Source organism: Meles meles, chromosome 18 (assembly GCF_922984935.1).
Source record: "Meles meles chromosome 18, mMelMel3.1 paternal haplotype, whole genome shotgun sequence".
Lineage (NCBI taxonomy): Eukaryota > Metazoa > Chordata > Mammalia > Carnivora > Mustelidae > Meles > Meles meles.
In genome coordinates, this window is record NC_060083.1 from 38916954 (window position 1) to 38938220 (window position 21267).

General features: G+C 60.4%; 1 protein-coding gene across 1 annotated transcript; it reads left to right on the forward strand.

The window, feature by feature from the left end:
* The first annotated feature begins 5176 nt into the window (after positions 1-5176).
* Positions 5177-21195, forward strand: PPP1R9B (protein phosphatase 1 regulatory subunit 9B). The gene is made up of 10 exons (XM_045984185.1): positions 5177-7132; positions 11041-11173; positions 12288-12408; positions 14185-14289; positions 15363-15498; positions 16105-16257; positions 16346-16399; positions 18734-18963; positions 19277-19373; positions 19575-21195. The coding sequence occupies exons 1-10, from the start codon at positions 5750-5752 to the stop codon at positions 19626-19628; spliced, it is 2466 nt and encodes an 821-aa protein (XP_045840141.1). The 5' UTR covers positions 5177-5749; the 3' UTR covers positions 19629-21195.
* Positions 21196-21267: the final 72 nt, after the last annotated feature.

Sequence of the window (21267 nt, forward strand, 5' to 3'; positions counted from 1 at the left end):
AGGAGGGAGCCTGACTCAGGACTTGAACCCAGGACTTCAGGATCAGGACCTGGGCCGAAGGCAACCCTTAACCCACTGAGCCACCCAGGCGCCCCGGTATTTTTAAATTCTCTTTGTTATGTGATTCTCTGAACTTTTCTTACTTTTGAAGAAACTTTTCAAACTAAAATGAATATAACAGATATATATCGTATATATATGCATGCTTTTTTTTTTTAAAGAAAGAAGAGTTGTCTCAAAGAGCACTGCTCAGAAATGGCAGGATTTGTCCCCTCAAGGTCACCTCAAGTGCAAGGGGTTGAGTATAGGAGATGGGAGGGCTGTGGCCTCTGGAGGTTGCTGCTGTTCAGGTACCATGCCAGGCTGAGCCTGGCGGTGCCAGTCTGGAAAGGAGCTGGTCTGGGCAAGGTGCTCTTCTCGTGGCCCCAGAGCAGGTGAGACAAAGGCTCATGGAGGAAAGTAACTCAGAGCCAGTCTCCTCCACAGGCACCCACTGTTCAAGATCCAGAGAGCAGATGAAAAATAGAAACCACCATCAAAACACAGGAATGTATATTATTAGCAGTTGGAGCCGGCAGTAGAAAGAGTCCTTCGAATCTGCTGATGACAAACTATATTGCCCAATCTTTCCGGGTAATTTTTTCTTTGACCTCCCTGCATATCTCCGGAGCTCCCACAGCTATGGCTGTCTGGGTTGCAAAATACATATTTACAGGCCCTGTAAGCCTGGCTAAATATAGGCTTTCTTTAAAGGCAACTGATGAGTTGGAGAAATCTTTCCTGTGTCCCACCCCTTCCCCACATCCCAACACACACAAACACACACACACACACACACACACACACACACACACACACACCCTGACTCCTCCTCCTTTGGCTCTGTGGGTGGGTCCCAAGGGACCCCTGTCCCTGTACAGGCAGTGGGGGAGTTGAGGCACCAAGAGGCAGGAGTGAAAAGTCTTTGGCAAGTAGAGAAGAGAGGTCACCTTCTCTCCAGGAATGACCCCAGAAGTTTTGGAAGGGCTGCAGGCAGGAGACGCATCTGTCTTTGATTTCCATAGACTTGACCTTAGAAGGAACCAAGAAACCGGAAGTCTTGTGAAGACCCACACAGAGAGGCAAACACTGATGCCTATTTGGGCCACACCTGCTCACACATGGGCACACACCTCCATGCGTGTTCCCATACACTTGCTATCAGTAACAGCAGACTCACCGAGCTCCTGCTTTGTGCCAAGAGCTGTTCTGAATGCATAAGGCCCTCACAGAGCTCATTTAATCATCAACTCTGTTGTCTCTGTTTTACAGATGAAGAAATTTGTTGCAGTCCCTTCACTGGGGAGTGGCAGCTTGGGAACAAAAACAGTCTGGCTCTGGGGCCCCTCTTCTGCTCTGCCCCACGTAGAGCAAGCGAGACCTGGGGTCTCTGAGCTCAGGACACACACTCAAACATTCAAATTGAGCTTTTTGAGGAAATTAGGCTTGGGGAGGGGAAATGACCAACCCCAGGTCACCTGGCAACCGGGTGAAGCTATGATTCAGTTCAGACCTTGTGAACCACAGCCTGCCTGGTCTTTCCTCTAAAACTGGATAAGTCACTTCCCTCTGCATGTCTCAGCCCTCCTCATTCCTCTTGGGAACGGGTCAACTAAGGGCCATGGAAGGCCCCTCCAGCACCAATATCCTGGACTTAAGTTTTCCTCTTGCAGTCATGTAACAACACATATGCCTTTCCAGCATGTTCTTATCTGCCCAAGTCCCAGGCAGAGGAGGACAGATGAAGGGGAGAGATTGGGGCAGGGACCACTGGCTCCCCACAAAATGGTCGAAGGGAAGGGTCCAGGCCAGCCCAGCCTCCGCTCAGATGATTGTGGCCACAGAAACACAATGTTCAGAGGCCAAGTCTCAAGGCCCCAGGGCTGGGAAGAGAAGCCAGCCTGGCACCCAGCCCAGGCCGAGCCCAGGGCACTGAGAGCTTAGGACTTATCACAGATCTCCCTGCCTTCATCACCCGTTACACCTGGTGTTTAAAACTGGCAAGCCTTGAGAAACAGTGTCAGAGGGCCCTCATCAGATCCGGGGGTAGAAGGGAAAACAGGGAGGGGCTCTATCAGGAGAAGAGTCAAGGGCACATTATCTCTCCCTGTGGAAACCTCCACCATTTTTAGCAAGGACTGGGAAAGGCATCTCCTTCCCCACACCCCTATCTTCTGTGTTCCAGCCACTTTCCTCAGTTTATCCTTTTGGGGGTAGAGACACCAAATGACTTTTCCAAGGTCACACAGCTAGCAAGTGGTAGAACCAGGATTTGAACTCCGGCAGCCTAGCTCCTGGGTCAGCTTTGGGAATCTCACCCTCTCTTCCAGGCTAGGAAGGACCACCATTTTTTTTCAAACTTTTTTTTTCTTAAGATTTTATTTATTTGTCAGAAAGAGAGAGCGGGAGCAAACAAGGGAAGAGGCAGGCAGAGCGGGCAGAGGGAGAAGGCTCCCCGCTGAGCAACGAGCCTGATGGATGCTAGAGTCGATCCCAGGACCCTGGGATCCTGACCAGAGCTGAAGGCAGACGTTTAACTGATTGAGCCCCCCAGGCACCCCAAGGACCACCATTTAAAGACCAACAGGCTACTTGGCCATCAAGGCCTTCTCCATGAAGGACAATAGAAAGGATGGTTAAGTCAGCGTGAGTTGCTGAACAGGAGAGGTGCGGATCACAGCTGGAGGAATGAAAATTAGGTCTTAACCTTTCCAGTTGGATGATGATTCCCCCCCAGCCTGCTCTCCTCACCCTCCTGGCAGGTGGGATTTCTGCTCCAGGCAGACAGGGAGGGCATGGAGGAGATAATACTCCATTCCCCACCCTAGTCTCTTGCAGGCCAGCCAGCTTGGTGCCTGACCCCAGTAAAGCACTTATTGCTCCATAAAAGCTTCTTTGGGAATTCTGGCTGGGGGTGTCACTGAGCTAACCAGGAGCCCATGAAATAATAATCCTGCTCATTAGCCTCAGCCATCCAAGCTCAGGCCGACTCCACCCTCCGGCATCCCAAAGCACTTAAAAGGGTTTCTCCCTTGGAAGTCTCAGGACAAGGGAGATCCAAGCATCCCAGCAATTCCAGTTCACCCCAAAGCTGCTGCTGGAGGTGTTTGGGGTCCCAGGGTCACTGGGCCTGTCTGCTGCTTCTTGGCTCCCTGCCCTTTCACACCCACCCCCCCCTTAGGAGCTGGCTTTCCCACCTGGCCAGAAGCGTGGGCCCAGACCCCTTGGGCTGGGACCAGTTAAGATGACTCACTAAAGGGTGTGGGAGATTCTGGGCAGAACACCCAGGGGCCTGCACCCTCCTCCAGTCCACACAAGAACTTCTGGGGACAAAGCCCAAACTCCCATCCCTCAACTAAGTGAGGTTTCTGTCTCCCCCAGCGTCCACAGTGGGGTTGGGGGGCCTGTGGGGGAGGCAGGTTTCAAGCCTCAGACTTTGAACTTGGAAACCCAAGTCCCAAAGCTTGTTCCTGAAAGGTCTTCTATAAAGGGTTAGGAGGGAGGGGAAGGTTGAGGCTGGCTTCTTCAGCCTGTCCCATCCCAAAGTATAAAATCGGGGAGGGTGAAACGTTCTGGGCAGCTAGGCAAAGAGGCAGGGGGCACTGTTCAGGAAAGCCTGAAGTCTGGGTTCATTTCCGGTCTCTGCTCAGAGCCCAAATCTTCCCTCTCCCTTAGCCTCAGGATCCAATCCTGTGGTTCCAGGCCCCTCCCCATCCCAATATTCAGGATTCCCAGGCAGCTTCCCACACCCCATCCCCCAAGCTCTTTTGCACGTGCTAACCGGCTTATATCCCGCAAAACCCACAGACACCCCTACAGTGGAGGGGTGGGAGGATTCCCTACAACAGCCCTTCTAGGCAGGCTAGGGAGAGAGTGGGAGATTGGGAAGAAGAGGAAGAGGATGGAAGAGAAGAGGGCGGGGGAGGAGGCAGAGACCGCAGGAAGGCCTGAGATGCAGGAAGCAGCTGGGAGTGGGGGGAGGCTTTGTGCCTGAGTTGTTCTCTGGGTCCTAGGGTCCACACTGTTCGTCATTTCCTGGGATCTGTGGCATGAAGTAGTGCATCTGGACCTGTCACGGTCTAGGGGGTGGACCTTAACTCCCAGCCCTGGCAGCTGGGGACAGGTCGGGGGCTGCCCCAGACTCCTTTCTGTGTATCATATGGGGGTTGGCGAGAGCATCACAACAGCTTTCTGGGTTGCCAGAACAGGGAATGGGTAGTCACTACCATCTTTCCTCCTGCCCCCCTAACACACACTTGCACACAGTGGCTGGGAGCCTTTAGATCAGAGACCCAAGCCAGAGCTCTCACTGGTGAAACTTTGGCCCCAGGCCTCCAGAATTCCTCCTCCCAAATGCCATCTTCCTGTTTAAGAGGCAAGGGTGCGCGGGCAGGGGCTTGAGGACAGGGATTCCCCCCCCCCCTCCCTTGCAGCCTGGGCGCAAAGCAGACTGGTGACAGGACACCCCCTTTCAAACTGCCAAAGGGCAAAGGCCAGCTTTGGGCTGCCACCTGGGGGATGAAGACCATTTCCTTTCTCTGTTCTTCTTCCTCCTCAACCACAAGGCCAGCAAACCTGGGCTAAACTTTCACACCTTAGAAGATTGCAAAAGGTTCTCCAGGAGAAATTGTTAAAATGCAGATTCCTGGGCCGGCCTCTTAGCTTCTGCTTCTCAAAGTTTGGAGGAGGGCCCAGAAATCTGGATTTGAAAAAATTTCAAGTGCCCAGCGATTTAGATGCTGCCAGTCTCGAACCACGCTGGGGAACTCCGAGGGCCTTGAAGGCAACCATCCTTTGCCCCGCCCCACTAATCTCCCTTCCATTTGGGTAGGAGAGGGGCCCACACTGAGACCACTGGGGCTGGCTTGCCTCCCCCAATATTTGGTGGGGCTGTGCTTTTGTGGGCTGTGATGAGCCGCAGTCAGAGGTTGGGATGGAAGGGCTGAAGAGGACAGGACAGGACCGGGGGGTCAGCGTCAGGCAGTGGGAGAGGGATGGGCAGCGGAGAGGATCCATTCGGGAGGAGGGGAAGGGGAGGGCTCACAGACTCCGGCCCCGGAAATCCGATCCCTTTAGGACCCAGAGGTGCCAGTCCCCCAGCGGCGGCGGCGAGAAGGGCAGCCGCTCGGTGTCGGGCAGCCGCCGCTCCGGCAGAGCCAGAGAAAGACCGAGGCTCGGGGCGCGGGGGGGAGGGAGGGAGGGAGGGTGGCGCGACGGCAGAGCGGCCCGGGCCGGCCGAGCAGCCATGGGCGTCGGGGTGCCGGGCCCCCCGAGAGCCGAGGCCCCCGGCCGGGGTGGGGGACGCCCGGGCTGCCAGCCCCGCTGACACCGCCTCGGACGATGTGAGCCGGCGCCTCCGCCGCTGCTTCGCGGGCAGGGCGCGCGGTCCCACCGGCCCCGGCCGCCGCTTCTCTAATTTGGGTGGGGGCGACTGTAGCAGGCCGCTCCGGCTCTGAAAGAGGGGCTGGCTGCCTGTGGCAGCTGGATTGGGGGAGGCGACCCACACAGGGCGCTCGGAGATTTTTCTTTTCTTTTTTTTTTTTTAAGCGGGGTTAACTGTTTTTGGCAGCTTGGTTTGGGGGGAGCCTAAAAAAGGCCTTCCGGGGTTTCTTTTCGGGGGGGGGGAGGGGGCGGTGGTCCCGACTTGGCCAGCCGCCTGTTGGAGGGGGGGAGCAGGAAGCGAGGGGATGCGCCCCCGTCTCCCCCCACCATGATGAAGACGGAGCCACGGGGGCCCGGGGGTCCCCTCCGGAGCGCCTCCCCGCACCGCAGCGCCTACGAGGCGGGCATCCAGGCGCTGAAGCCGCCCGAAGCGCCCGGGCCCGACGAGGCGCCCAAGGCGGCCCACCACAAGAAATATGGCTCCAACGTCCACCGCATCAAAAGTATGTTCCTGCAGATGGGCACGACGGCGGGGCCGCCGGGCGAGGCGGGCGGCGGCGCGGGCCCCACGGAGGCCCTGCGGGCGCCCGAGCGCGGCGTGCGCCTGTCGCTGCCGCGGGCCAGCAGCCTGAACGAGAACGTGGACCACAGCGCCCTGCTCAAGCTGGGCACCAGCGTGTCGGAGCGCGTGAGCCGCTTCGACTCCAAGCCCGCGCCCTCGGCGCAGCCCGCGCCGCCGCCGCACCCGCCGTCCCGGCTGCAGGAGACGCGGAAGCTGTTCGAACGGAGCGTCCCAGCGGCCACGGGCAGCGACAAGGAGGCCGCGGCGCGGCGGCTGCTGAGGCAGGAGCGCGCCGGCCTGCAGGACCGGAAGCTGGACGTCGTGGTGCGCTTCAACGGCAGCACCGAGGCGCTGGACAAGCTGGACGCCGACGCCGTGTCGCCGACGGTCAGCCAGCTCAGCGCCGTCTTTGAGAAGGCCGACTCGAGGACCGGCCTCCACCGTGGGCCCGGGCTCCCCAGGGCCGGGGCCGCCGGGGCTCCCCAGGTCAACTCGAAGCTGGTCAGTAAGCGGTCCCGGGTGTTCCAGACGCCGCCGCCGCCGCCGCCGCCGCCCGCACCGTCGGGGGATGCGCCGGCCGAGAAGGAACGCGGCCCCGCAGGGCAGCAGCCTCCGCAGCACCGAGTGGCCCCTGCCCGGCCGCCCCCCAAGCCCCGGGAGGTGCGCAAGATTAAGCCCGTGGAGGTGGAGGAGAGCGGGGAGTCGGAGGCCGAGGCGGCGCCCGGGGAGGTGATTCAGGCGGAGGTGACGGTCCACGCGGCCCTGGAGAATGGCAGCGCCTTGGCAACCACTGCCAGCCCCGCGCGCGAGGAGCAGAAGGCCCAGGCGGCCCGCGAGGAGGCCACGGTGACCGTGGCGGCGCCTGAGAGAGGGGTAGGCAACGGCCGGGCCCCGGACGTAGCCCCCGAGGAGGCGGATGAGTCCAAGAAGGAGGACTTTTCGGAGGCGGACTTGGTGGACGTGAGCGCCTACAGTGGGCTGGGGGAGGACTCTGGGGGCAGTGCCCTGGAGGAGGACGACGAAGAAGACGAGGAGGATGGGGAGCCCCCCTACGAACCCGAGTCGGGGTGCGTGGAGATCCCGGGGCTCTCGGAAGAAGAGGACCCGGCCCCAAGCCGGAAGATCCATTTCAGCACGGCGCCCATCCAAGTAAGTGAGCCCCCCTCCCCGCCCCCGCGCCGCCCCTGCCACGTGCACGTCGTCGCCCCCGCCTCACCAGCTGGGGTTTGGCAGGCTGAGTCAGCCCCTGCCACCCAGCCCCCTTCCCAGAAGTTACCACCCCGAGGGGGCGTGGGGGAGTTCCAGCTGTTTGTCAGAAGGGGACGATTTTCAGGCCCGAGATGAGGGCGGCCTGCCCTGACCTGTCCTCTCAGGTTCCTCTGTCTGATGCCTCGCCCTGGTTCTGCGGCACCCACATCCCGGGACACCTGCTTCCTCTTCCTCTCCCAAGCGCTCTTCCTACGGAGGCTAGGGCTTGGGTGGTGGGAAGGTGTGTGTGTGTGTGTGTGTGTGTGTCCGTGTGTCCTCAGGAGACCCTCCCCACACTGGTCCTTACTCCACTGGAGGGGAGGGGTGGGTGAGCTTAGAAACATCCCCTGCGTTTCCCCTATAGAGGAGGGAGGAGCCAAGAACTTCCTAAAACGAAGGTGTAGGGGACCGCTGCCCTCCTCCGTCCTGTCTGTAGCCCCCACCCCAAGTTTGCAGAAGTGAAAGAGGGAAGCAGATCTTTGAGGGTGAGCTGAGCTGGGGCCATGTGACTGGGGGTGGGGGAAAGGCCTGGCACTGGGGCCCTGTTCCCTGGGGTCTGTGCTGGGCCAGCTGGGGAGGTGGAGGTGTTGGGTTCAGCAGGCAGCAGGCCCCTGGCCTGGCTCATGAGGGGGCTGGGCCTCCGGCAGGGGCAGGGGCAGGGCACCGGAGAGAAGGGTGGGGCTCGGAAAGCCCCCAGGATGCCTGGCAGCTGCCCACATACCTTTGCTCTTGGCTGCCAGGTAGGGCAGACCTCCCATGGCCTTGGCGAACTCCAAGTGCTCTTGCCACATTCTCTGGGTGCCCTGAAAGATGGATGAGAGCTGCCCCCTTTGGGGGTCTCAGTGTCCTCATCCCCTCCAGCAGTCTTAGCAATTGGTCTGTGGCTTATGCCAGTGCCCTAAGATCTTCACAACAGTGCCGATGCGGGGGGTGGGGGCGTGGGGACATCCCCAGGAAGAATTAAGAGCCCTAGGTCACCCCTGCTTCCTGCCACCCTCCAGTCTTGGCTGGCACATCTAGCCTAGATAGCCCTTTCTCAGTGCCCCAGGCTGCCCAGGACCAGCTTGGCTGCATGGGGTTGTCCAGGCCCTGGACTCTCCTAGCCTGGACCCTGCTTTATCCCTCCCCAGCCAAGCCCTTGTCTGTTTGCTCAAAGTTTCCATAACTGTTTCTGGACACCGAGGCTGCCCACGATTCCTCCCAACCCTCCTAGACCATCAGCCGCTGCCGGACTCCCCGCCCCCGCCCCAGCCCCAGCAGAGGCCTGAAAAGGTGCTACTCCAGCTAGGCCAGCACTCCCCCTTCTGGGGCTGCGACCTTACAAGTCCTTTCTCTGCCCTCCCTGTCCTGACAGCTAAGGAACCCTGGATGGAATTGAGGATGAGGGTGTTTCTTGGGACCTGAGGAGGATGTGGGGACCACTGAGGGAATTAGGAACCCCCACCCCCAATCCCAACCAGTACCACCGTGACCAGTTCTCTGAGCAGCCTGATCAGAGATGGAGTTTGGTCTTTCAGTCCTGGGCCTCTGACTGTCTATATTTGACACCTTACCCTGATTTTTGGGTAAAAATAGCACATGATTCGGAGCAGTGCTCCCCAACTCCCTGGTGACTGCTGCTCACAGGAGTGTGGGAGCCAGTGGTCTGTGGTGCCTCCTTGGTGTGTCTGACTTTAACTTTGCTGGGGTTTTCCTTCTCCCCACCCTGGACAGTGGGTCCCTGTTTTTTCCCCCTTCCGGCCCCCACCCTGCTTTGATGCTGTTTCCCGGGTCTGGTGCCCTGCGGATGACCCAGTTGTTGCCTTTATGGCGTCTTCTGCAGAGGACAGAGAGCCCAATTCCATGTTGTCACTTGGGGCAGGGGACTGGGCCCAAGCCACTGATAGGCCGGGCACATCATGGTGGGCAACGTGAGGGGCGGTCTGGGGCCTCTGAGCCCGAGTCCTGCAGGGGGCAGGGTTTGATCAGCTGAGAAGAGAGGGGCGGGCAAAGCACAGGGCAGGCTGGGAGGGCATTTTGGAGGTCACAGTGTGTCCTCGGGCTCGTGCACACACATTGAGGAGGGGTTTGGTTGACCCAGACCACCAGATGCAAAAGCGGGCCAAAGCTGGTTTGCCAGGCCCAGGACCTGAGTGCAAGGGGGACGGAGTCACAGGTGACCCAGCTACCAGGGCTCAGCTGGGTGCAGTCTCACCCTGCCCCACCACTGGCTGAGCCAGGTGACCTTGGCAGCAGACCTGGCATCTTCTACTGTGTGCAGACTGGGTGGCCCCTCCTGCCAGGGGGCACAGAGTCCAGATGCCCCGGATGTCAGGAGGGCAGTCCGACCCCTGCCCAGCAGATGAGGAGCTCTAAGGGCCTGAGCTCGGATTTCTCTGCTGTCGAGAAATCGAGGGCAGTGAGTGAAGTGACCACACAGGCCCCTCCCAGCTGCACTTCTCATCTTATGAAAGCCCACCGGGGAGTGAGGCCCGGGTGAGGGGGACTGGGGGATGACACCGGGTGAACCCAGACAAAGGCTGGGACACAAGTCTGCTGCCTGTGAGGGTGCCCGTGGACCTGCTCCTGGAGGACAGGGAGCCCCGGCAGGGGCCTTGGGGACACAGTGTTCCACTCCAGCTGCTCAGGCCTCAGTCCTGGCCGTCTGATAGAGCTGCCCCCCACCCTTCCTCGCCCCGCTTGGCTCCAGTTGGTGCCAACCTGTCGCTGTAGGCAGGGAAGCATGAACATGTCATGGTACCCCAAATGGCACTCATTAACCTCCCACCAGGGGTACCCCGCCTGGACCCAGAATTAGGCACTCCCCCAGAGCCCCTGGCCTAGTCTCTCTGTTCTGGAGGAGGCTTGGAATTCCTCATCTCGCTGAGAGACCCAGGAAGGAGACAGCAGAGGGGCACAGGGGACAACAAGGTAGGGCTGGCCTTGGGGCACCCAGGCAGGCTGGGTTCACTGGGGACAAAGTCAGAGAGGCTGCCAGCTCCCCCAGCTCCTTGCTTTCACCAGGGTCCTGGGCCTCTGGCCTAGGCCTTGTAGTGCATTGGGGATAGGGGGCACACCTTGGGGCTGCTTCTCTGAAGGGAAACTGAGGTCTGGCCGTGTAGGCAAGGTCATGTGGGTCTGGCGTTCTGCCCCATCCATGTCCTGCACCTCAAGGGGAGTGCTGCCCCTTTCTTGGGGCGGGGAGTGGAGGTGACCGTTCCTGCTTCCCTCCCCCACCCCAGCCTCAACTTTAGAGGTTCAGGTCAGGTGGGTCCTGGGTGCCCCTCCATTTTCCTGTCTCTCTCTCTCCTCCTCCCTCCGCTGTCCCCGCATCTCACACCCCCTCCCCTCCTCTCCCCATCTGGTGTCCTCCAGGATCTTCTCCATTCTTACTCCCCTCCTCCTCTGCCCCCTACTCCTGCTCAGCCTGTTCTTTCCACTCTCCTACCGGCTGTGTCTGCCTCTGTCTGGCTCTCTGGGTCCCCATGTTTCCTTCTGCCCCCATCTCTTGGTCTGCCTTCGACCTGGGGATCTGGCCTCCTGAGTCGGCTGGTTTCTTGAGGATTGCCCTTCCTTTCTTTCTACAGCAGCCACGCTCACACCAGTTGCGGCTGTGGGAGAGAATAATGGTGTGGATGTGGCCAATGTGTCCCTTTCTCCATTGCCCCGCGGGCTGGAGCACCAGAAGGGCCTACCGTCAGAGCTGGGGTCATGTCAGGGCAGGGGGAGGCCTGCAGCAGGACAGGAATGCCGAGGGGTGCTGGGCACCTGCCGTGGCGGCCCCTGGGCCCCAGCTCTGCCCCTGCCTCTGATGAGTGGCCCCTCTGCAGGTGTTCAGCACCTACTCCAACGAGGACTACGACCGGCGCAACGAGGACGTGGACCCCATGGCCGCCTCGGCTGAGTATGAGCTGGAGAAGCGGGTAGAGAGGCTGGAGCTGTTCCCTGTGGAGCTGGAGAAGGGTGAGAGGCTGTAGGCGCAGGGGTCTCCTCTCTGGGGCCAGGCCTGCCCTGGGCCCCTGTCAGCGCCGCCAGCGGTCACTGCTCAGTGTGTCCTTATACGCTGCAGTAGGTGCAGGGCAGGGACGGGAGGGGCACTACGATAGCACATGGACTCGTGTCACTGGGGTCCCCAAGCAAGTCATACTTGCACTGAGCTCTGAAGATGGGAATTCAGGAGCGTGTGCAGGAAAGAGAGGAGGGGCTTGGCGAGGTGTTGATCACCAGGGCAAGAAGGGCACACAGGGCCTCCCAGACCACATGGAGGACCCTGTCTGTCCTCTCACATGGACGGGAAACTGGCAAGGCGTGGGCAAGGGATTTGAGAAAGACCACGTCAGATTGTGCTATGGGGAGAATGGTCCCAAGTGGATGGAGAGAACCCACGGTGGTGTGGACGAGTTGCTGGCCGTGTGGGGAGTGGGTGTGCTTGAGAGATCCTTGGGAGGTAGAATCTGCAGGAGCTGGTGATTTTTGGGCTCTGGCTGAGACAGTGAGGGGGAGGGAGGAGTCCAGGTGACTTGGAGGCCCCAGGAGGGAGTGGCAGGCAGGAAGAGCCTATTGGTGGGGGAAAATAAGAGTTTGGATGTCAGAGCCCATGAGACAGGAGGGGACAGCTCTGGAGAGAAGAGCAGGAGGTCTTGGGTCATGGAGACTCCATGGATGAGTCTGCGTAGAGAAGAACCCCATTGTGGCTACCCCCATGCCATTCCACCCCTCTCTGCCCCTCATCTGTGTATACAGTTGTCTCTGGCACCCTGCCACCTGCCCCCGCCCCCGCCCCGGTGGCACCCATCACACACCCTGCTGCTCATGTGTTCTTGCAAGGGGCAAAGGGCAGGGGGCGAACCAGGAGCTTCCCAGTTGGCTTGATAGGGTGGACGGGACGGTGCCCCCTCCCCAGTTGTGGACCTACCCTAAGTGTGGGGACTGCTGCTTGAGGTCAGGCCGTGCCCTGGGGTGAGGCGGGGGATTGGGGGGCCTCTCACTCTGTCCCCTGCAAGCCCTGGCTGGGATGCCTCGCCTCACCTCACCCTCACCCCCCAACACCCGCCTGTCCCGACTTTCTGCTCCACAGACTCCGAGGGCCTGGGCATTAGCATCATCGGCATGGGGGCCGGGGCAGACATGGGCCTGGAGAAGCTGGGCATCTTCGTGAAGACGGTGACCGAGGGCGGTGCGGCCCACCGGGATGGCAGGTACCCCCTCCACCACCTCTTGTCTGCTGCAGGCCGCCTATTGAGCCGGGAGGGGCCCAGGTGTGGGTGGAGCCTTCCAGAGTCAAGTGCAGGTCCAGGGGTTGCGGTGGCCAACAAACCCAGTGGGACCCCTGCCCTCGGGGCGCTTACATTCTTTGGAGGGTGGGGAGGGGGCTGTGCAGAGGCATCCTATGCCCTGGTTTGGGGCTTGTGTGGGCTGTGGGAGGGAGAGCATGGCCCCGGTGTGGCTTCCTGGTGGATACATCTGAGCTTTTTTCTTTTTAAATTTTATTTTCATTCAGCAAATACTGAGTTGCTGGCTCTGTGGTGGGGCTGGAGGCAGGCCCCGGGGAGTCAGTGACGACTTCCCTGGCCCTCAGGAAGCATGTGCTGTGGTGAGGCAGACACACATCCAAGTGGACACACAGAAAATGTGGGGAAAGTTTCGGGGTGGGGGGCCGTGAAGGCATAAAAAGCCAGACTTGCTCTCTCTGGATAGCAGGGAAGACTTCCTAGAGGAAGTAACATTGGCCCTAAGGCCTGAGGATGAGCAGGACGCAGTTAGGTTGAAGGAGTAGAATGTGTGAAAGTTTCCAGGAAGGGGACTGAAAGCAGGCAGGCATGGCCAGAGCGTCGAGCGGGAAGGGGGGTTCCAGGTGTGTGGCCTGCCCACGGGGGAGGCTGCTCCTTGCGTGTGCGCATGTATGAGCATGCAGGTCTGTGTTTGGCTTCTGAGGCTGGAGGGGTCAGAAGGTTCCGGGAGGGCCTCCTGGAGTCCCGGGTAGCCAGCGACCCCTCTGTGGGCCACTCCACGGTGTATGTGTCACACGGGGGAAGGGGGAAGGGCTTTGGGGCATCCCCAGGGTTGGTATAAGTTGGCAGTTGGTATCAGAGGTGCCTTGTGGGAGCACCTTCAAACCCAGACCCCCTCCGTATGACAGAGACGAGTGGGTGTCCCTATGGGGCTGGGTGACTTTGGGGTCATGTGGCTAGACCTTCTGCCTGCTGTGGCCCAGGTGGCATGAGAGGTGGGCAAAAGGATGGTGACAGCCAGTGCTCTTTAACTTACCCCCCCGCCCCCCAGTTTGGACTCCCAGAGCCGTTCCTGTGGTCACCTGTTGGCCGCGTGGGGAGTGTGTGCACATGGGAGAGAGGGCCTGCATGTGGGGTGCGAGGGGGAGAGCGGCTCACAATAGGCCGTTCCCTCCGCTTCTGCAGAGGAGCCCTGAGAGAAGGCCTGGAGCTCCCAGGGGTGGCAGTGGAGGAAGGAGAGAGCCAGGGGTCCTGCTGCCCCCACCCCTTTCCTTCTGGGGTGGAGAACCAGGGCTTCTGCTGCTGCACCAAGCACGTGGTGGGGGCTGTCTCGGGTGCGGCGAGCACAAGAGTGTGCCGCGGGGCTCTCAGGCATCTGGGAGGAAACCTGCAGACCCGTAAGAGAACTGTGTGTCTCCTGTGCTTTGGACGTGCGTGGTGGCCATGAATTCTGTGGGTGTCACACTGCTCTGTCGGTGTGATGGAGGAGGGGACAAGGGTGTGATTATCACAGGAAGTGTGCTTAGTCCAGCCCGCCTTTGTTGGATTTGCTTGCCCAGGCCTCACTGCCCGGTGGGGGGTCTGGCTGATCCCTGACCCTCTGGCCCCATGCACTTTGCACCAATAGACAAAGTACCAGGACCCAGTGGGGACTGAGCCTCAGCTTTCTGACGGAGGGAGACCACTGCTCCCTCTGCTCCTGTTCCTGTGGCGGCCCCCCCTAACCAGTGTGGCCTCTCCCAGGATCCAAGTGAATGATCTCCTGGTGGAGGTGGATGGCACGAGTCTGGTTGGAGTGACCCAGAGCTTCGCAGCCTCCGTGCTCCGGAATACCAAGGGTCGTGTGCGGTAAGGGCTGGGAGAGCCCAGCTGGGTGGGGAGTGGGAGCAGACTGGAGGCCTGGCCCTCATCATGCCTCCCTGCCCGCCTGCCCACACCCAGACAGGGTTCTAGGTGGTCCACCTCGTAGAGGAGCTTCCACAGCCTTCCTGCCTGAAGGAATGGCCGTGCCCACAGCCCCGGCCCACGCCCGCCATCCTTTCCCAAGCCCGAGTGCTGCTGGCCACCGGCACTTGGGCTCCAAGGCCTGTGGTCTGCTGCGCCTCCAGATTAGCCTCCTTCCCCTGCCTGCCTGTTGACCCACTCACTGGAGAACCGAGATGTGCTGGGAGAATGCCAACCAAATTGGGGTCCCCCCACCAGGCACTTCATCCTTCCCTCCTCACCAGCTGTGTAATCCTGGGAGGACTCGCTTCCCTGGGGCCTGTCAACCGTGGGAACTGGGTTTGAGGCTCCTTGGGTCCGCTCTCTGGCATAACGTTCAGGGACCACTCCCTGCCCTCTCCAAAAGGGGCATTGCCCCCAGGAAAGGGTGGTGGAGAGAAACAGGATGTGGGTGGCCACGGAGAGGAGGGGCTAGTGCCTGGAAGTTCCACTATTTCCTCTCCATCCTAATCTCCACTCACCATCATCCCGCCCCTTCCTGAAGCCTGGGGGCTTGGATCTCCCACAGGACACCCCGCCACAGCCCCAGGGCAGGGGAATGGGGAAGCAGGCTTCTGGGATGGGTCAGCTGCCCCATCTCTCTGCCTTGTTTTCTACCCTGTGGTGGAGGGAGAGCACCCCCGGCCCTGGCAGTCCCTGAGCGCCTCTCCCCTGCGCCCAGCAGGGGGTTTGACTGACACCACCCCTCCCCCAAACCTGGCAGTGAGGGTTAGTGGGCCTTCTGGCTGTCCAGGGAAGGAAACCCAAGAAGGGCCCCCAGCTCCCCCATTCATTATTAATACTCTTGGGCCTCTGGACTCAGCCCTCTCATTTCCCCTCCCTTGGGAGGGTCTGGGTGTGGAGAGGAGAACACCAGCAAGAAGGATGGTGTCACCAGCCGAAGACAGAGGCAGGGGATGACGCTCGTGCCCCTGCAGGTTTATGATTGGCCGGGAGCGTCCAGGCGAGCAGAGCGAGGTGGCCCAGCTAATTCAACAGACCCTGGAACAGGAGCGATGGCAGCGGGAGATGATGGAGCAGAGATACGCCCAGTATGGGGAGGACGACGAGGAGGTAGGGACTCCTGTCCTGGCTGGCATTATCACCGCCCCCTGGTGGCTGGACGGAGCATTACGCCTATCCTGCCTCTGCCGCTTTCCCAAGCCTCCTGAAGGAGGCCAGGACACCTTGCCCTATCCTGGAGGAGTCCCCAGACTGAGGGAGGAGATGCAGACCCTTCCTTCAAAGAGCCCTTAGTCTGACCGGCGAGTCATACTCTGTCTTCAGAGAGCCTTCCTGCTCCTACAAAAAAACACGGTTCTCTCAGAGATCCTGCTCTGAGGGGAAGGCATAGCCTCTACCCTCGGGGGACCTAATCTGAAGGAGGCAGCTCCAGACCTCAGAGGACCCACAGCTTGAGGAGGAAAAGCACAGGCTCTTTCTTCACAGGTCCCAGTCTCATGGGGGAACTACCTGTGCCTTCAGGGGATTCCCTGGGCTGTTGGGGTAAGACAGACCACGCTATCGGTGTGGCCCCAGCCTGATGGGGGAGGCGTGACCCACAGCCCTGAGTAGCTCTCAGTCTGATGCGGACAGACTGTGGCCAGTCTAAGCCCTGCTCGTCAGGGCTCGGGGAGGCTGAGGTGGGCAGGGCGCACAGCCTCCGCGCTCCCTTCGCAGACAGGAGAATATGCCACCGACGAAGATGAGGAGCTGAGTCCCACGTTCCCGGGTGGCGAGATGGCCATCGAGGTGTTTGAGCTGGCGGAAAACGAGGATGCCTTGTCCCCTGTGGACATGGAGCCCGAGAAGCTGGTGCACAAGTTCAAGGAGGTGGGAAGAGGGGGTCCCTGGGGTGGCGGAGGGCAGAGGTGGGCAATGACCCAGCCAGAGCCGAGCGCCTGCCTCTCTGCCCCCACAGCTCCAGATCAAGCACGCCGTGACTGAGGCAGAGATCCAGCAGCTGAAAAGGAAGGTAAGGATGAGGGGGAGTGAGGGCTGGGGGGGGGATAGGGTCCCCCCCCGGCCTCACCCCTGCAGACACTGGCACTGTCGGTCACCCACAGAGACACAGAACAAGCTCCTCTGAGGCAGGGGAGCCTAGTGTTAAAAGCTTGAGCTCTGGACCCCCGTGTGCCACCATCCACTTGCTGCTCTGGGCCTCGGTCTCCTGCCCCGTAGAATGGGATGGTAACAGTGCGTTCCATTGTGAGAACTCAATGAGATAATGCATATGAAATTCTTGGCATAGCACCTGGTTTGTAAAAGGTGCTGAATAAGAAGTCAAGCTATCAGCTGCTAGACCAAGGGACACCAGGTCACCGTAGATGTCCTCCCACTCTGGCTGTCCCACACCCGTCCTCTACAAGCAGGCCCAGCAATCAGTGTAAACTACCCAGATACACTGACCCATGCCAGCCTGGACCCCAGGCCTGCTCGCCAAGATGTCTAGAGACACCCGCTCCATGTCACATGGAGACAGCGGACCCAGGCCTTGCATGACACAATACCTGGGAGCAGCAGCCCGGACACGTAGAGACGTAGACTCCTTCTTCCATGTGTGAGACACATGGGCATCGCCGTCTCTCTGGAAGAGTGTCACAGGCCTTGTGCATTCTCTTGGAGGGGCCGGTGCTGACCCTCCCAGATGGGGACGCTCCTGACACACAGAAACATGCGTACGTGCCACGCACTGACACTGGAAGCGCGTCGGGGCAGCGCGCGCGCCGGCATGCTCATCTGCACACTTTCTGTTTCATCCTGCACTGGGCCCCTGCTGGACCTGGACACAAGGCGTCCCACCTGCCACAGGGCTTCCGGTGTAGCAGGGACAGACAGCTTGTGGGGGCAGCGTGGCGACGGCCCACCCACCACATGGAGACAGGCAAGGTCACAGCTGAGACTTGCGGGGGGGCACAGGGTTTAGTGACTGAGGCTGAGGAAGGGCGCCCCTGCCCCTGCGGGGGGAGAGGCAGAGCCTGGAGGAGGCCCGCTGGCTGTGGCAGCCATTCCTGTGGGGACCAGGTGGGGGCTGTGGCTGGCAGGGTCGGGACCCCCACGAAGGACTCGGGCCTTGGTCTTCCACTCAGAGGCCCTGGCGGTGGCCTGGGGGGGATGGTGGCTGGGGCTGCCTGGAGGGCAGGCAGGGGGTATGGAGAGGAAAGGCGGGTTGGAGCTGGTTTCTGAAGTTGAGATGATAGGACACGCTCCTGAGTGGTTGCAGAGCAGGAAGCGGGTGGGGAGGGGGTGTCAAAGGCCTGTTCCTCCTTTTTGACTTGTAGATGCCTATAGCACCTGCCAAGTGCCACGTACCACTTCCATCCCTGCAGGGTGCAGAAGCCAGTTTGATCCCTGCTCTTGTGTCGCCTAGTGCGCCTGCGGCTGTCCGGACCCTTATCAGCGGACAGGGGGCTCTGCAGGAGAGTGCAGAGCCGCTGAGCTCCTAGAGCAGGGGAGGGGGGCTGATCCAGCCAGGGGGCTATGTGCAGAAGGGGATGCTACTGGAGGGCATCACAGGAGACTTCTCTGGGGAAGTGATGCACTGAACAGAGAGCGGAGGGCTGAGCTGGTGGGAACTAATGAGCATGGGGTGGGAAGGGAGGATGGTGGGGACATTCCAGGTAGAGGGAATGGCATGGGCAAAGGCCCTGTGGCCGGAGGGAACGGGGCAGTTCTGAGGGTCTGCGGGAAGGCCCATGTGCCTGGGGCACAGAGAGCAAGTGGCATTTGCAGTCCATGAGGTTGGAGGGACAGGCTAAGCACCAGTGTGGCAGTGAGATCATGGAAAGGAAGACTAGGTTTGTGCAGGTGGGGTTGGGTTTGGGGCATGGTGCCTTGAGGAGCTGGGAGACGAGGTGGGAGAGGAGCCAGGATTGTGGAGGAAGCCACAGAGACAGGGACTGGTCAGCAGAGCCAGAGCTGCGGAGGGGACAGAGAGCAATGGTGACCCTCCCCTGGCCTGCTCTTTCACGTGTACCGTCTTCCTGGAGCCTTGTGAGCTTGGCAAGGCAGGGATAGGTCCCATTTCACAGATGGGAAGACTGAGGCTTAAGACAGAAGTTGCCTTGCCCCAGGTCACAGAGTCAGTGACTAATCTGGGCCTCTTGCCCGCTAGGAGCGTGCTACAGTGTGGGGGTCCTAGCTGGGGGCTCTGCAGCTGAGCCCCCACTTCTTTCCTCTCCAGCTTTTAGTTCTCAGGCTCAGCCAAGAAGAGTTAGCTGTTGGAGGGGAATGGGCTCCCCATCAGATGGGGGCGCTCCTCAGCTCCCTGTGGCCGCCACCAGTCCATAGCCCCTCCTTCCTCCCTCAGCTGCAGAGCCTAGAGCAGGAGAAGGGGCGGTGGCGGGTGGAAAAGGCCCAGCTGGAGCAGAGCGTGGAGGAGAACAAGGAGCGCATGGAAAAGCTGGAGGGCTACTGGGGCGAGGCCCAGAGCCTGTGCCAAGCTGTGGACGAGCACCTGCGGGAGACCCAGGCCCAGTACCAGGCCCTGGAGCGCAAGTACAGCAAGGCCAAGCGCCTCATCAAGGACTACCAGCAGAAGTACGTGGTCAGGGGGCTGGGAGTGGGGGGGTCCTGGCCCGGGGAGGACTGAGAGGCCATTAGTGGCAGCCCCTCCCCACCCCGAGCTGAGTTAAGGAGGCGAGGAGCACAGAAGTTAAGAGGGCTCCGTGGTGGGGGTACCTGGGCCCAGAATGACAGTAGGGAAGCCAGCAAAGTCAGGCCCCAGAGGCTTTGGGAAGAGGGACAGAGCTGCCCAGGTGGGGCTGAGGACAGGGCTGAGGATCCTGAGACTCCTTGGATGGAAGTCAGACTGTACACTGTTACCCACGGTCTGTCCCCTCCTAATCTCTAGGGAGATCGAGTTCCTGAAAAAGGAGACCGCACAGCGCCGGGTTCTGGAAGAGTCAGAGCTGGCTAGGAAGGAGGAGATGGACAAGCTCCTGGATAAGGTAGGCTCAGGGTGCCCCGGGGGCAGAGGCCTATGGAGGGTGCAGCAGAGAAGTCCCCCTTTAGTCCCCTCTTTGTGCATCCTAGGGGGAGAGAGGGAGTCATGCTGTTGGCTCAGGGTTATGTCCCCATTAGGGGGGTCAGAAGGGGCAGGGCCCCTGACTGGTATCCGGGCTTGACCCCCTCTCCCTTTTGTTTGCCAGATCTCAGAACTGGAAGGAAACCTGCAAACACTGAGGAATTCCAATTCTACTTAACCGGAATCATTCCTTGACCGGACAATAATTAATCCCTTCCTGTTGTCCTCCCTCCCCTGTCCTCAATACTTCACCCCGCCCCCTACCAGCCTGGGGACAGGTGCCCCGACTTCCCCACCCTCCACCCCACCTCCCCCAGCTTCAGGGACCAGAGGGCCTGGGCAGACAGAGGTGGTTGGAAGGATGGCCTCCTTCTTGCCCTATGGGGCTGAGGCACAGAAGCCAAGGGATGTGAGGGTGGGCCTGGGTGGTGGATGGACACAAGGACCTGCAGACCATACTGCCAGACTTTACAACCTCCAGCCTTTGTCTCTGGACTGGAATGGGGCTGGGGCCTCTCCCAGCATCTCACCACCTGGAGGCTGCTCCCTGCCCACGGGTCTCCTAGGTGGCCCCTGGGCCTCTTGACTTGAGATTCTACCTTCTTGGCCCTTTCCCTGTTCCCCATCATTGTGCTGTCTCTGTTGCATTCTGACCCTCCCACTGGGAGGGGCTGCCTCCACACCTCCCCCACTCCCGGTCCCCCCACCCAGGAGGGATAGAGCCCACCCCTGAGCCTGGAGGCTGGGCCTGGCCCTGCACTGATTTCTCATGCACCCTTCAGGAAAAGGGAAGAGTCCAGGACACCTGGTTCCCAGCTCCCCCTTTGTTGGGGCAGCAGCCCTCAATTTTTCCTTGTGCCTCCCCACCCCCAGGTGCCAAATAGCCATAACCTCCTCCTCCTCCTGGAACTGTTCTGTGGCCTCCCTGGGCTCCAGGTTTCCTGGCCAAGCCTGGGAAGGCTAGGGAGGAGAGGTCAGCTTAGGGGGCCTGGCTACAGAGCCCCTGGTCTTAGGCAAGGGGAACATTTCCCACTGGAGAGCCAGGCCCTGCCCTGCCCAGGGCCACACCTGGAAGCCTTGTACTAACATCGCAAATTCAGCCTCACCACGCCCACACCCACAATTTTCCAAGGTTTTGACTGGAGGATAAAATTTTACTACTAATCTTTTTGGAGACCAGGGCTGCCCCACTGGCAGCCTGCTTTCTAAGTGAAATCCGCTCTGTTTCCCCACTTTAACCCCAAATTGGGGCTTGGACCAAGGGAGGTGAGACCCCCCCCCCCCCAGGTCCCCTCCCCCATTCAGGATCCATCTCTCATATTGCCTCTTCCTCCTGCCCTTGCCCCAGACTGGATTTTTGTTCATTTTTTAAAAACAGACAGCCCCCCATCACATCCGTTTGGGCTTCTCGTCCCCTGTAAATAGACCAAGCCATCTATCAGTATTTCTCGGCCCCTTCCCCACCGCCCCCCGCCCCCAGACGTGCCCCTACGCCCTGAAAGAGCTGGCTGTCTCAGAACCGGGCCCCGGCGCCTCACCTCCCCTGCCGCTGCAGAGGGAGGGGGCGGGGCCAGGTGGGCGGGGCCGCGGGGGGGCGCTTCCGGTCTCTCAGGCCGGCACCGCCCCTGCCCCCGCCCCCCCGCAGGACTGCATCTCTGTATATAATATATATATGTATGTATTGTTCCCGGTTTTGTACGGACCATGCCCTCTGTCAGGTCGTCCCCATAAAAGCAGCCCCCAGAGCCTCGCTGCCTGGTTTCTTGATTCGCGGGGGAGGGCGGCAGGGGGAGGGATAGGGTCGTCTGTCGGTGCCC